We start from the raw sequence: 15,826 nt of genomic DNA on the forward strand, positions 1-15,826 counted from the left end.
CCAACAACGGACAGATTATTTCACTTATAATTCACTGTATCACAATTCCAGTGTATCAGAAGTTTACATACACTAAGTTGACTGTGCCTTTAAACAGCTTGGAAAATTCAAAACAAATGATGTCATGGCTTTAGAAGCTTCTGATAGGTTCATTGACATCATTTGAGTCAATTGGAGGTGTACCTGTGGATGTATTTCAAGGCCTACCTTCAAACTCAGTGCGTCTTTGCTTGACATCATTGGAAAATCAAAAGAAATCAGCCAACACCTCAAATTGTAGACATCCACAAGTCTGGTTCATCCTTGGGAGCAATTTCCAAATGCCTGAAGGTACCACGTTCATCTGTACAAACAATTGTACGCAAGTATAAACACCATGGGACCACGTAGCCATCATACCGCTTAGGAAGGAGAAGCATTCTTTCTCCTGGAGATGAACATACTTTGGTGTGAAAAGTGCAAATCAATCCCAGAACAACAGCAAGGACCTTGTGAAGATGCTGGAGGAAACCGGTACAAAAGTATCTATATCCACTGTAAAACTAGTCCTATATCGACACAACCTGAAAAGCTGCTCAGCAAGGAAGAAGCCACTGCTCCAAAACCGCCATAAAAAGGCCAGACTACGGTTTGCAACTGCACATGGGGACTAAGATCGTACTTTTTGGAGAAATGTCCTCTGGTCTGATGAAACAAAAATAGAACTGTTTGGCCATAACGACCATCGTTACGTTTGGTTTGGAGGAAAAAGGGAGATGCTTGCAAGCCAGAGAACAACGTCCCAACCGTGAAGCACAGGGTTGGCAGCATCACGTTGTGAGGGTGCTTTGCTGCTGGACGGACTGGTGCACTTCACAAAATAGATGGCATCATGAGGTAGGAAAATGATGTATTGATATGTATTGATATATATATATTGATGATATATTGAAGCAACATCTCAAGACATCAGTCAGGAAGTGAAAGCTTGGTCGCAGATGGGTCTTCCAAATGGACAATGACCCCAAGCATACTTCCAAATGGACAATGACCCCAAACATACTTCCAAAGTTGTGGCAAAATGGCCTAAGGACAACAAAGTCAAAGTATTGAAGTGGCCATCACAAAGCCCTGACCTCAATTCTTTAGAAAATATGTGGGCAGAACTGAAAAGGGTGTGCGAGCAAGGAGGCCTACAAACCTGACTCAGTTACACCAGCTCTGTCAGGAGGAATGGGCCAAAATTCACCCAACTTATTGTGGGAAGCTTGTGGAAGGCTACCTGAAAGGTTTGACAGAAGTTAAACAATTTAAATGCAATGCTACCAAGGCAAAAAAGGCCATGTTGGCAAAGTAAATACAATATAGCAAGTAAAACACTGGAATGGTAGTTTTGCAATGGAAGAATGTGCAAAGTAGAAATAAAAATAATGGGGTGCAAAGGAGCAAAATAAATAAATAAATTAAATACAGTTGGGAAAGAGGTAGTTGTTTGGGCTAAATTATAGGTGGGCTATGTACAGGTGCAGTAATCTGTGAGCTGCTCTGACATTTGGTGCTTAAAGCTAGTGAGGGAGAAGTGTTTCCTGATTAAATATCATGAATTGTGAAAAACTGAGTTTAAATGTATTTGGCTAAGGTGCATGTAAACTTCCGACTTCAACTGTATGCATACTTGCGTATGTGTGAGTCTCACAAGATTACTTTTCCCGTGTCCTTCAATCAAATAGATTACTGTTTATGTAGGACACATTTGAGCTTGTTGCAATAATGATTTATTTATTTTTCATCCTGAACAACGACTACTAATGAAAAGGATGATTGTGTTTCAGTGGATTTGACATCATATATAACAGGTGACTGACTGTATTCCTGGTGACTTACACCTGTATTTATCTGTCCCCCCCAGACCCAGAAGTGCACCCCCAGAATGAGGAGTACTGGGGTCATGTGAACCCCATCGGCCCCCGGGCCTGCTACGACGAGGGCAAACGCGTCGCTGAGACAATGTGCTACGCCTACATGAAGCAGGTACGGGAGACACTCCCACTTCTGAGTATGATCTGTGTGCTATAACAAATATATGTAGTGCAGAACTACGAGAAGGTATGTTATCCTACGGCTGGTATGACTAGTGTTCTAATTGATGTGTTATCCTACGGCTGGTATGACTGTAGTGTTCTAATTGATGTGTTATCCTACGGCTGGTATGACTGTAGTGTTCTAATTGATGTTATCCTACGGCTGGTATGACTGTAGTGTTCTAATTGATGTGTTATCCTACGGCTGGTATTACTGTAGTGTTCTAATTGATGTTATCCTACGGCTGGTATGACTGTAGTGTTCTAATTGATGTTATCCTACGGCTGGTATGACTGTAGTGTTCTAATTGATGTGTTATCCTACGGCTGGTATGACTGTAGTGTTCTAATTGATGTGTTATCCTACGGCTGGTATGACTGTAGTGTTCTAATTGATGTTATCCTACGGCTGGTATGACTTGTGTTCTAATTGATGTGTTATCCTACGGCTGGTATGACTGTAGTGTTCTAATTGATGTTATCCTACGGCTGGTATGACTGTAGTGTTCTTATTGATGTTATCCTACGGCTGGTATGACTAGTGTTCTAATTGATGTGTTATCCTACGGCTGGTATGACTGTAGTGTTCTAATTGATGTTATCCTACGGCTGGTATTACTGTAGTGTTCTAATTGATGTTATCCTACGGCTGGTATTACTGTAGTGTTCTAATTGATGTTATCCTACGGCTGGTATGACTGTAGTGTTCTTATTGATGTTATCCTACGGCTGGTATGACTAGTGTTCTAATTGATGTGTTATCCTACGGCTGGTATGACTGTAGTGTTCTAATTGATGTTATCCCACGGCTGGTATGACTGTAGTGTTCTAATTGATGTTATCCTACGGCTGGTATTACTGTAGTGTTCTAATTGATGTTATCCCACGGCTGGTATGACTGTAGTGTTCTAATTGATGTTATCCTACGGCTGGTATGACTGTAGTGTTCTTATTGATGTTATCCTACGGCTGGTATGACTAGTGTTCTAATTGATGTTATCCTACGGCTGGTATGACTGTAGTGTTCTAATTGATGTTATCCTACGGCTGGTATGACTTTAGTGTTCTAATTGATGTTATCCTACGGCTGGTATTACTGTAGTGTTCTAATTGATGTTATCCCACGGCTGGTATGACTGTAGTGTTCTAATTGATGTGTTATCCTACGGCTGGTATGACTGTAGTGTTCTAATTGATGTGTTATCCTACGGCTGGTATTACTGTAGTGTTCTAATTGATGTTATCCTTCGGCTGGTATGACTGTAGTGTTCTAATTGATGTTATCCTACGGCTGGTATGACTGTAGTGTTCTAATTGATGTGTTATCCTACGGCTGGTATGACTGTAGTGTTCTAATTGATGTTATCCTACGGCTGGTATTACTGTAGTGTTCTAATTGATGTTATCCTTCGGCTGGTATGACTGTAGTGTTCTAATTGATGTTATCCTACGGCTGGTATGACTAGTGTTCTAATTGATGTTATCCTACGGCTGGTATGACTGTAGTGTTCTAATTGATGTGTTATCCTACGGCTGGTATGACTGTAGTGTTCTAATTGATGTGTTATCCTACGGCTGGTATGACTGTAGTGTTCTAATTGATGTTATCCTACGGCTGGTATGACTGTAGTGTTCTAATTGATGTGTTATCCTACGGCTGGTATGACTGTAGTGTTCTAATTGATGTGTTATCCTACGGCTGGTATGACTGTAGTGTTCTAATTGATGTTATTCTACGGCTGGTATGACTAGTGTTCTAATTGATGTTATCCTACGGCTGGTATGACTGTAGTGTTCTTATTGATGTTATCCTACGGCTGGTATGACTAGTGTTCTAATTGATGTGTTATCCTACGGCTGGTATGACTGTAGTGTTCTAATTGATGTTATCCTACGGCTGGTATGACTTTAGTGTTCTAATTGATGTTATCCTACGGCTGGTATGACTGTAGTGTTCTAATTGATGTTATCCTACGGCTGGTATTACTGTAGTGTTCTAATTGATGTTATGACTGTAGTGTTCTAATTGATGTTATCCCACGTTATCCCTACGGCTGGTATGACTGTAGTGTTCTAATTGATGTGTTATCCTACGGCTGGTATGACTGTGTTCTAGTGTTCTAATGACTGATGATGTTATCCTACGGCTGGTATTACTGTAGTGTTCTAATTGATGTTATCCTACGGCTGGTATGACTGTAGTGTTCTAATTGATGTTATCCTACGGCTGGTATGACTGTAGTGTTCTTATTGATGTTATCCTACGGCTGGTATGACTAGTGTTCTAATTGATGTGTTATCCTACGGCTGGTATGACTGTAGTGTTCTAATTGATGTTATCCTACGGCTGGTATGACTGTAGTGTTCTAATTGATGTTATCCTACGGCTGGTATGACTGTAGTGTTCTAATTGATGTTATCCTACGGCTGGTATGACTAGTGTTCTAATTGATGTGTTATCCTACGGCTGGTATGACTGTAGTGTTCTAATTGATGTGTTATCCTACGGCTGGTATGACTGTAGTGTTCTAATTGATGTTATCCTACGGCTGGTATGACTTTGTTCTAATTGAGTGTTCTAGTGTTCTAATTCCTACGGCTGGTATGACTGTAGTGTTCTAATTGATGTTATCCTACGGCTGGTATGACTTTAGTGTTCTAATTGATGTTATCCTACGGCTGGTATGACTGTAGTGTTCTAATTGATGTTATCCTACGGCTGGTATGACTAGTGTTCTAATTGATGTTATCCTACGGCTGGTATGACTGTAGTGTTCTAATTGATGTTATCCTACGGCTGGTATGACTAGTGTTCTAATTGATGTTATCCTACGGCTGGTATGACTGTAGTGTTCTAATTGATGTTATCCTACGGCTGGTATGACTAGTGTTCTAATTGATGTTATCCTACGGCTGGTATTACTGTAGTGTTCTAATTGATGTGTTATCCTACGGCTGATATGACTGTAGTGTTCTAATTGATGTGTTATCCTACGGCTGGTATGACTGTAGTGTTCTAATTGATGTGTTATCCTACGGCTGGTATGACTGTAGTGTTCTAATTGATGTTATCCTACGGCTGGTATGACTAGTGTTCTAATTGATGTTATCCTACGGCTGGTATGACTAGTGTTCTAATTGATGTTATCCTACGGCTGGTATTACTGTAGTGTTCTAATTGATGTGTTATCCTACGGCTGATATGACTGTAGTGTTCTAATTGATGTGTTATCCTACGGCTGATATGACTGTAGTGTTCTAATTGATGTGTTATCCTATGGCTGGTATGACTAGTGTTCTAATTGATGTTATCCTACGGCTGGTATTACTGTAGTGTTCTAATTGATGTTATCCTACGGCTGGTATGACTGTAGTGTTCTAATTGATGTGTTATCCTACGGCTGGTATGACTGTAGTGTTCTAATTGATGTTATCCTACGGCTGGTATGACTGTAGTGTTCTAATTGATGTTATCCTACGGCTGGTATGACTAGTGTTCTAATTGATGTTATCCTACGGCTGGTATGACTGTAGTGTTCTAATTGATGTTATCCTACGGCTGGTATGACTAGTGTTCTAATTGATGTTATCCTACGGCTGGTATTACTGTAGTGTTCTAATTGATGTGTTATCCTACGGCTGGTATGACTGTAGTGTTCTAATTGATGTGTTATCCTACGGCTGGTATGACTGTAGTGTTCTAATTGATGTTATCCTACGGCTGGTATGACTAGTGTTCTAATTGATGTTATCCTACGGCTGGTATGACTAGTGTTCTAATTGATGTTATCCTACGGCTGGTATTACTGTAGTGTTCTAATTGATGTGTTATCCTACGGCTGATATGACTGTAGTGTTCTAATTGATGTGTTATCCTACGGCTGATATGACTGTAGTGTTCTAATTGATGTGTTATCCTATGGCTGGTATGACTGTAGTGTTCTAATTGATGTGTTATCCTACGGCTGGTATTACTGTAGTGTTCTAATTGATGTTATCCTACGGCTGTTATGACTGTAGTGTTCTAATTGATGTGTTATCCTACGGCTGGTATGACTGTAGTGTTCTAATTGATGTTATCCTACGGCTGGTATGACTGTAGTGTTCTAATTGATGTTATTCTACGGCTGGTATGACTAGTGTTCTAATTTATGTTATCCTACGGCTGGTATGACTGTAGTGTTCTTATTGATGTTATCCTACGGCTGGTATGACTAGTGTTCTAATTGATGTGTTATCCTACGGCTGGTATGACTGTAGTGTTCTAATTGATGTTATCCTACGGCTGGTATTACTGTAGTGTTCTAATTGATGTTATCCTACGGCTGGTATGACTGTAGTGTTCTAATTGATGTGTTATCCTACGGCTGGTATGACTGTAGTGTTCTAATTGATGTTATCCTACGGCTGGTATGACTGTAGTGTTCTAATTGATGTTATCCCACGGGTGGTATGACTGTAGTGTTCTTATTGATGTTATCCTACGGCTGGTATGACTAGTGTTCTAATTGATGTTATCCTACGGCTGGTATTACTGTAGTGTTCTAATTGATGTTATCCTACGGCTGGTATTACTGTAGTGTTCTAATTGATGTTATCCTACGGCTGGTATTACTGTAGTGTTCTAATTGATGTTATCCTACGGCTGGTATTACTGTAGTGTTCTAATTGATGTTATCCTACGGCTGGTATTACTGTAGTGTTCTAATTGATGTTATCCTACGGCTGGTATTACTGTAGTGTTCTAATTGATGTTATCCTACGGCTGGTATTACTGTAGTGTTCTAATTGATGTTATCCTACGGCTGGTATTACTGCACAAAGGAGAATATATCAAACCTGTAACACCGCTGTCATTGTGCCTGGATGTGACACACACACGCACACACACACACACACACACACACACACACACACACACACACACACACACACACACACACACACACACACACACACACGCTCCCAAACACACATGTTCATGTGGACACACACAAACCTACACTGAACAACTGCTGTCCAGACTTCTACTGTGGTTTCTCATGACATAGAGTGCGCAGTAAACCCAGGTATGTCTAGAGAAAGATAACATCCACCCAGGCTATGAAATTGGTATTTCTATGTTTATTACCCAGGCTGTGAAATGTATGGATATTTGTATATGCATTTTAACGACCCTTCAGAGCACTCGGCTGTGATTGAATTGTGATTGGAGTGTATTATTGTACTGTTCTTTGAGCTGACAAACTGGCAGAAGGCAATCATTTTCTGTTATTTCCTTTTCCCCCCCAGATGAAGTTCTGTCTTTGCATGACCATTACATTTCTGATTGCCATTTAGATGGGTGGTTTGCTTCACTGTGTAGGATTTCATTTGGAGTTCCCTGCAGAGTTGAAGTGTGGCATAGAGCACTGTATCTAAAGAGCTGGACAAATCAAATAAGGGGAAAAATATTTATAAAGCCAATCAAATTGATTTATTAAGCCCTTTTTACATCAGCAGATGTCACAAAGTGCTATACAGAAACCCAGCCTAAAACCCCAAACAGAGGGCAATGCAGATGTAGAAGCTGTATTGTTGTAGAAACACTGTAGGAACTATACTGTAGGATGAGAAGGCTGTAATGCCATTGTCCTCCTCTACACTCCTCTCTGAATGCTACTGCTCTCTTCCATTTCCTAGTCCTCCTCCCTCTGTGATTGTCAGATCTGTGATTGACAGATCTCTCGGTCTCATCTGTTTGGACCCGGGAACATTTCAAGCCTGTATCAAAGATCAATCAGAAATGTCTCAAATGTTGCAATAAAACAGTAAGGGAATGGAATGGTGACAACTGCTGTAGTATGATATGGATTTATCAAATATCCTGTTCAATGTGGAAACAAAGCGCTCTCAACTGGCGGGAGAGCATACAGGTGGAGACACGTGCCAGTGCGTCTTCGCCACAGTGTGGGATTGTGTGAGATGTATGCTGACTGTGGTCAGTTGCTCAGTTCTGTCTTGGTGACTTGACACAAATGCAGTGTTTCCCCTATATGCATTTAGCATCGGCTCAAACGGTTTCAGTGTAAACTTACATGACTAAAACCAGATATAAAGTATGTAGAAAAGATAATGGAGTATTTAAAAATTGGCCCAGCATCGTCCGAGTTAGGGGAGGGTTTGTCCGGCAGGGATGTCATTGTCCCATCGCGCGCTAGCAACTCCTGTGGCGGGCTGGGCGCAGTGCATGCTGACACAGTCACCAGGTCTACTGTGTTTCCTCCAACACATTGATGTGGCTGGCTTCTGGGTTAAGCGGGCATTGTGTCAAGAAGCATTGCGGCTTGGTTGGGTTGTGATTCGGAGGACGCACGGCTGTCGACCTTCGCCCCTCCCGAGTCCATACGGGAGTTGCAGCGATGAGACAAGACTGTAACTACCAATTGGAAACCATGAAATTGGGGAGAAAAAAGGCAAATAAAATAAACATATTCCTATACACAATACCCCATAATGACAGAGAGAACTTGAAAAATAAAAAATAAAAACATTTTCGCAAGTTTATAAAAAAATTAAAAACCTTATTTACATAACTTATTCAGACACTTTGCTATGAGACTCAAAATTGAGCTTAGGTGCATTCTGTTTCCATTGATCATCCTTGAGATGTTTCTACAACTTGATTGGAGTTCACTTGTGGTAAATTCATTTGATTGGACATGATTTGGAAAGGCACACACCTGTCTATATAAGGTCCCACAGTTGACTGTGCATGTCAGAGCAAAATCCAAGCCAATGTTGTCGAAGGAATTGTCTGTAGAGCTCCGAGACAGGATTGTGTCGAGACATATATATGGGGAAGGGTACCAAAAAGGTCTGCAGCATTGAAGGTCCCCAAAACCTTAAATGGAAGAAGTTTGGAACCACCAAGGGCCTTGGTCAGGGAGGTGACCAAGAACCCGGTGGTCACTCTGACAGAGCTCTAGAGTTTTTCTGTGGAGATGGTTATACTTCTGGAAGGTTCTCCCATCTCTGCAGCACTCCAACAATTAGGCTTTTATGGTAGAGTGGCAAGATGGAAGCCCCTCAGTAAAAGGCACATGACAGACCGCTTGGAGTTTTCCAAAAGGCACCTAAAGACTGACCATGAGAATCAAGATTCTCTGGTCTGATGAAGCTAAGATTGAACTATTTGGCCTGAATGCCATGCACCACGACTGGAGGAACCCCGGCATAATCCCTACGGTGAAGCATGGTTGTGGCAGCATCATGCTGTGGGGATTTTTTTCAGCAGCAAGGACTGGAAGACTAGTCAGGATCAAGAGAAAGATGAGTGAAGCAAAGTACAGAGATCCTTGATGAAAACCTGTTCCAGAGTGCTCAGGACCTCAGCCTGGGGTGTCCTTCCAACAGGACAACAACCCTAAGCACACAGCCAAGACAACGCAGGAATGGCTTTGGGACAAGTCTCTGAATGTCCTTGAGTGGCCCAGCCAGAGCCTGGAATTGAACCTGATCAAACATCTCTGGAGAGACCTGGAAATAGTTGTGCAGCAACGCTCCCCATCCAACCTGACAGAGCTTGAGAGGATCTGCAGAGAAGAATGGGAGAAACTCCACAAATACAGGTGTGTCAAGCTTGTAGCATCATACCCAATAAGACCCAATGCTGTAATCGCTGCCAAAAGTCCTTCAGCAAAGTACTGAGTAAAGGGTCTGAATACTTATGTAAATGTAATATTTCAGTTGTTTTTTAAAAATACATGTGCAAAAATGTCTGAACCTGTTTTTTCTTGTCATTATGGGCTATTTTGTGTAGATTGCCGAGGAGAAAAATCTAATCCATTTTAGAATAAGGCTGTAATATAACAAATTGTGGATAAAGTCAAGGGGTCTGAATACCTTCCGAATGCACTGCATGACACCAATGTCGATGAAAATTCACAAATCACCTTGACTGGAGATACACGTCACACTCTGCTTCTCATCCTGAGCCATCCGGCTATTACGGAGAACCACACCAGATTTAGAACAGGGTCGTAAGCATTAGGAAAAATATACTGGTTCTTGCCCCGACCTAGCTCTAATATTTAGGCTTTGGATGTGAACGAGACTACAGCGTCCATAACGTGACCATTAGACTTTATAACCAAATACAGGTTTTATAACAGTTTTTATAAATTATATAATGTTTGTGTAATGTTTTGCTCTCACCTGCCAATAGAGAGCCAACAAGGTGCTAACATATTTTTCAGCTGAATATCAGAGTTATATGTAAAACCAGGCTCAGTAACACAGTTGCTCAGCAACTCAATAACACATCTGGCTGCCTGCACAAACCATAAGAAGTGTTTTTAGAACACAGCTAGGCTACTGTAGCTATATTTTGGTATTCAAGCTGAGGTTAATCAGTAAATGCATACAGATAATTGTCCGACATAAAAAAACGAGTTGGTTGTTATTTGTGAGCGGTTTCTGGTCTGATAATTTAGTGAATGTGGTTATGTTATGATTAACTAGGTTGCTACGTATTGATATATTAGTCAGAAAGCTAAAGTTGGCCAAGTAGCTAACCAACACGCAAGGAAAGCAAGCTATATTTTGCCAAGGAAGGCTTTTCATATATGTCTGAAGTCATCTATGTAAACTGCTGACCTAGACGTGTGTGTGTGTGTGTGTGTGTGTGTGTGTGTGTGTGTGTGTGTGTGTGTGTGTGTGTGTGTGTGTGATCACAGCACAAACAAACATGCTCAAATAAGCTAGCGAATGTCCTTGGCTGCTATGATAGCCAGTTTGCTAGATGGCTAGGTAACATTAGCTGACTTTACAGTCTTACGTTGGATAGCTAACATTAGCTTGCTTATCCAAAGTCCAGCAACTAGCCTCTGTGGTTAGCTAACACCAGTCATCTGAAAAACAAACAGGGAAAGAAAGTAACTACCTATATTTGGTTATGGAAGGTTTTTACACAAAGTACTTCAGCCATTAGCAGGCTAGCTAGCTAGAACCAGACAACAACAGCTGACCTTGACAGAGAAGCTAGCTAACATTAGCTAGCTCACATCCAAATGCCAGTCCTAAGTTGTTGTTTTTTCTCCACAAAACGTAGCTAGCTACGTCGGTTCAAAACCAACCAAAAACTTTGTGAAAATTGTCACCCTGCTACCTTTTCAATGTATGCAATGGGCTTTTGCAACACTAGCTAGCTAGTTACTAAATAGTCCAAGCTACGGTAATTTCCCTCAATCGTTTCTAACATACATAATAAATTCCAGTACACTCTTTCTCCTGTCTTCAAGACATTTTAATCCAAATGTGTGCTGACCAACAGTTCCAAACTAACAGCGATTTGACCATCTTGATAGTATTTACAGCTCCGATCTTGATGCCGAACTAGCCCACGTGTTGGATATTTGTCAATATCACGGCTGGGGGGAGGGGGACATGCTGCTCACCCCGGACCAGGACCTAACCCCCTAGACTCAGAATATAAAAAGTTGTCCTAAAAGAGGCCAACATGCAGGCACCCTGACAAGACTATGTCGACGAGTACATAAACTGCCCCTTCCCTCCGTTCCGTTGGGGAACGTACAATCACTGGAGAGCAAACTGGACGAGCTCTGTTCAAGACTATCCTATCAACAGGACCTGAAAAAACGGTAATACCCTATGTTTCTCAGAGTCGTTGCTGAAAAAGGACATGGATAGTATTAGAGGTCGACCGACTATGATTTTTCAACGCCAATACTGATTATTGGAGTACCAAAAAAAGCTGATACCGATTAATTGGCCGATTTGTTTTTTTAAATTTATTTTATTTTTTAAATATGTATTTGTAATAATGACAATTACAATAATACTGAATGAACAATGAACGCTTTTATTTTAACTTATATAATACATAAATAAAATGAATTTAGTCTCAAATAAATAATGAAACATGTTCAATTTGGTTTAAATAATGCAAAAACAAAGTGTTGGAGAAGAAAGTAAAAGTGCAATATGTGCCATGTAAAAAAGATTACGTTTAAGTTCCTCGCTCAGAACATGAGAACATATGAAAGCTGGTGGTTCCTTTTAACATGAGTCGTCAATATTCCCAGGTAAGAAGTTTTAGGTTGTAGTTATTATAGGACCATTTCTCTCTATACCATTTTTATTTCATATAACTTTGACTATTGGATGTTCGAATTAGGTACTTTAGTATTGCCAGCCTAATCTCGGGAGTTGATAGGCTTGAAGTCATAAACAGCGCAATGCTTGAAGCATTGCGAGGAGCTGTTGGCAAATGCAGTAAAGTGCTGTTTGAATTAATGCTTATGAGCCTGCTGCTGCTTACCACCGCTCAGTCAGACTGCTCTATCAAATCATAGACTTAATTATAATATAATAACACACAGAAATACGAGCCTTAGGTCATTAATATGGTCAAATCCGGAAACTATCATCTCGAAAACAAAACGTTTATTCTTTCAGTGAAATACGGAACAGTTCCGTATTTTATCTAACAGGTGGCATCCATAAGTCTAAATATTGCTGTTACATTGCGCAACCTTCAATGTTATGTCACTATTACGTAAAATTCTGGCAAATTAGTTTGCAACGAGCCAGGCGGCCCAAACTGTTGCATATACCCTGACTCTGCGTGCAATGAACACAAGAGAAGTGACACAAGTTCACCTGGTTAATATTGCCTGCTAACATGAATTTCTTTTAACTAAATATGCAGGTTTAAAAATATATACTTCTGTGTATTGATTTGAAGAAAGGCATTGATGTTCATGGTTAGGTACATTCATGCAACTATTGTGATATTTTCGCAAATGCGCTTTTGTTAAATCATCCCCTGTTTGTCGAAGTTGGCTGTCTTTGTTAGGAAGAAATGGTTTTCACACAGTTCGCAAAGAGCCAGGCTGCCCAAACTGCTGCATATACCCTGACTCTGTTAGACAGAACACAAGAGAAGTGACACAATTTCCCTAGTTAAAATAAATGCATGTTAGCAGGCAATATTAACTAAATATGCAGGTTTAAACATATATACTTGTGTATTGATTTTAAGAAAGGCATTGATGTTTATGGTTAGGTACATTGGTGCAACGACAGTGCTTTTTTCACGAATGAGCTTGTTAAATCGCCCGTTGGCAAAGTAGGCTGTGATTCAATGATAAAAAGGCACTGTATCAAATACACTGCTCAGAAAAATAAAGGGAACACTAAAATAACACATTCTAGATCTGAATGAATGAAATATTCTTATTAAATACTTTTTTCTTTACATAGTTGAATGTGCTGACAACAAAATCACACAAAAATGATCAATGGGAATCAAATTTATCAACCCATGGAATTCTCAAGTCATTCAAAAATCATGTCCAAACACTCGAGTCCATACAATTTATTATGTGATTTGTTAAGATAATCCCAAAACATTCATTTTTCATACATTTTTCATACATTTTTTAAACATTTCTAAAACGTATAATTCCACTTTGACATTATGGGATATTGTGTGGAGTCCATTGACCCCAAAATCTTGGGCTGTAACACAACAAAATGTGGCACTGTAAGTGCATCAATATCGTCTTCCCAACTGTTAACCATTAACCGTATGTAGATATCTGTTTCAGGATGACTGTGTGACCATGCACTCTGTAGCTCATGTGAGGAAGACCGCTAAATAGTTTAACATTCACAAGGCCACAGGGCCAGACAGATTACCAGGACTTGTACTCAGAGCATGCTCTAACCAGCTGGCAAGTGTTTTCTAGACCTGTTTACTTATCATGTGACGAATACAATTGTATTCGATGGCTGAGTTAAACGGCCTTCAAAAGTAAATTACTTAAAACAATTTTCTTTGGGAATTTCAATGGTAATTTCAAACTCTATGCGCACACACAGGTTCTAGTGGTTTAAGTATTGCATTGCAACCAGGCAAGTAGTCTAGTATTTTGTGCAGATGGGGGTTAAGATGGACACGTTTGTTCATATCAAATAACAGGTGAATAACAATAGTGAGAAGAGAGAACATCACTTTATTTTCTTTGTATTCTACAATAATTAGAAATAGCCTAGGAAATAGATGCCTATGTTATTCCCATCATTGCAGAATAATCTTTCACACGAGGTAGCCTATAGGTCTTCAACAAGTTCAGATACCACTCTTCCCGTCTCTCATTTCATTGTACCCACTTCACAGTAGTAAATAGTTAAGTTTTTCAAGCATTTTGCTCTAGGCCATCCGATCTGGACCGCAGTTTATTAACGATACAACGGATGATTGTAGACTGTTTCTTTCTGTATGTCAGAATACTGTCATTTCAAATTTCTTGAGTAGAAAATATTTAATTTGTAAACATAATACATATTTTCAGAATAAATTCCTAATATGTTCTGGCATATTCCCAATTTATACTACAACAAATTACCAGACACATCTACCATTTAATTAGGCCTATTAGATTAAAGTATTTATTTCAAGTATTTTTCTCTAGAAATAAGATGGGTAGCGTGGTTTATAACAGAGTTGAATTTTACAGGTGAACAGACAGTTGATATTTTGCATTGAAGTGTGTAGGTTACCACTGTAAATGGACAATGTTTCAGAATTCGTGGGCAGGGTGCAGCATACAGTATATGTTTGAGAAAAAGTACATGCGAAACATTAGGCCCTTACAAACGATCAAACCGTCTGTTCACAGGTCCACAGCAATTTGCAATTGTTTTTCAGATGTTTTTTTGTCTGTCAGATAACCTAGGCCAACCGCAAATGTCCCTGCAAAAGTTTAACATTCTGCCATCAAACCTCCAAAGACATTTGATCAAGTTCGCCATTGCTATTTCTTTTAGAAACTGCCTCGGCCTATTTCCAATGCTTTCAAAGTATATAGCAAATAAGGGTGTGATTGTCATCATAAATGGGGAATGATGTGGAGTAATAATGGTTGTTCACACGCACCATTTCAGGGCGGATCTGATTTTATAATGGGAAACATGCGTATGTATGGCATGCGCCAAGTTTTTAGAAATCTCAATATTTTTGCAAGTGTGCAGTGTTTTCCAGAAATGCACACGCAGATATTTAGTGGAAAATTTAAACAACAGTTATAAATGGGGCCCCAGACCTTTTGACAGAGGCTGATGTAAAGGTTACAATACAGACCTTTTGACAGAGGCTGATGTAAAGGTTACAATACAGACCTTTTGACAGAGGCTGATGTAAAGGTTAACAACACAGACCTTTTGACAGAGGCTGATGTAAAGGTTAACAACACAGACCTTTTGACAGAGGCTGATGTAAAGGTTACAACACAGACCTTTTGACAGAGGCTGATGTAAAGGTTACAATACAGACCTTTTGACAGAGGCTGATGTAAAGGTTAACAACACAGACCTTTTGACAGAGGCTGATGTAAAGGTTAACAACACAGACCTTTTGACAGAGGCTGATGTAAAGGTTAACACAGACCTTTTGACAGAGGCTGATGTAAAGGTCACAACACAGACCTTTTGACAGAGGCTGATGTAAAGGTTACAACACAGACCTTTTGACAGAGGCTGATGTAAAGGTTACAACACAGACCTTTTGACAGAGGTTGAAGTAAAGGTTACAACAGCACTGCCAAGGACAGACTTTTGGATGCTAGAACAAAGTCAGCCTACGCATGTGGAAATGTTGTATAATGCACCTTTCAACAGAAAATCACAGTCCGGGGTAAAAACCGTGGACATTTAAAATAAAATAAAAACTAAGTTTTAAGTGAGAAGGCATTGGTCTAAAG

At 39.9% G+C, this 15,826-nt stretch overlaps 1 protein-coding gene across 1 annotated transcript in view; it reads left to right on the forward strand.

Moving 5' to 3' along the window:
* The window catches only part of uxs1 (UDP-glucuronate decarboxylase 1), a 105,780-nt gene that overhangs the window by 43,068 nt on the left and 46,886 nt on the right, over positions 1-15,826 (forward strand). The window contains exon 9 of the mRNA XM_052493167.1: positions 1,889-2,010. Within this exon, the coding sequence (XP_052349127.1) occupies positions 1,889-2,010 (122 nt within the window). The remainder of the gene's footprint in view (positions 1-1,888; positions 2,011-15,826) is intronic.

Source organism: Oncorhynchus keta, chromosome 34 (genome assembly GCF_023373465.1).
Source record: "Oncorhynchus keta strain PuntledgeMale-10-30-2019 chromosome 34, Oket_V2, whole genome shotgun sequence".
NCBI classification, from domain to species: Eukaryota; Metazoa; Chordata; class Actinopteri; order Salmoniformes; family Salmonidae; genus Oncorhynchus; species Oncorhynchus keta.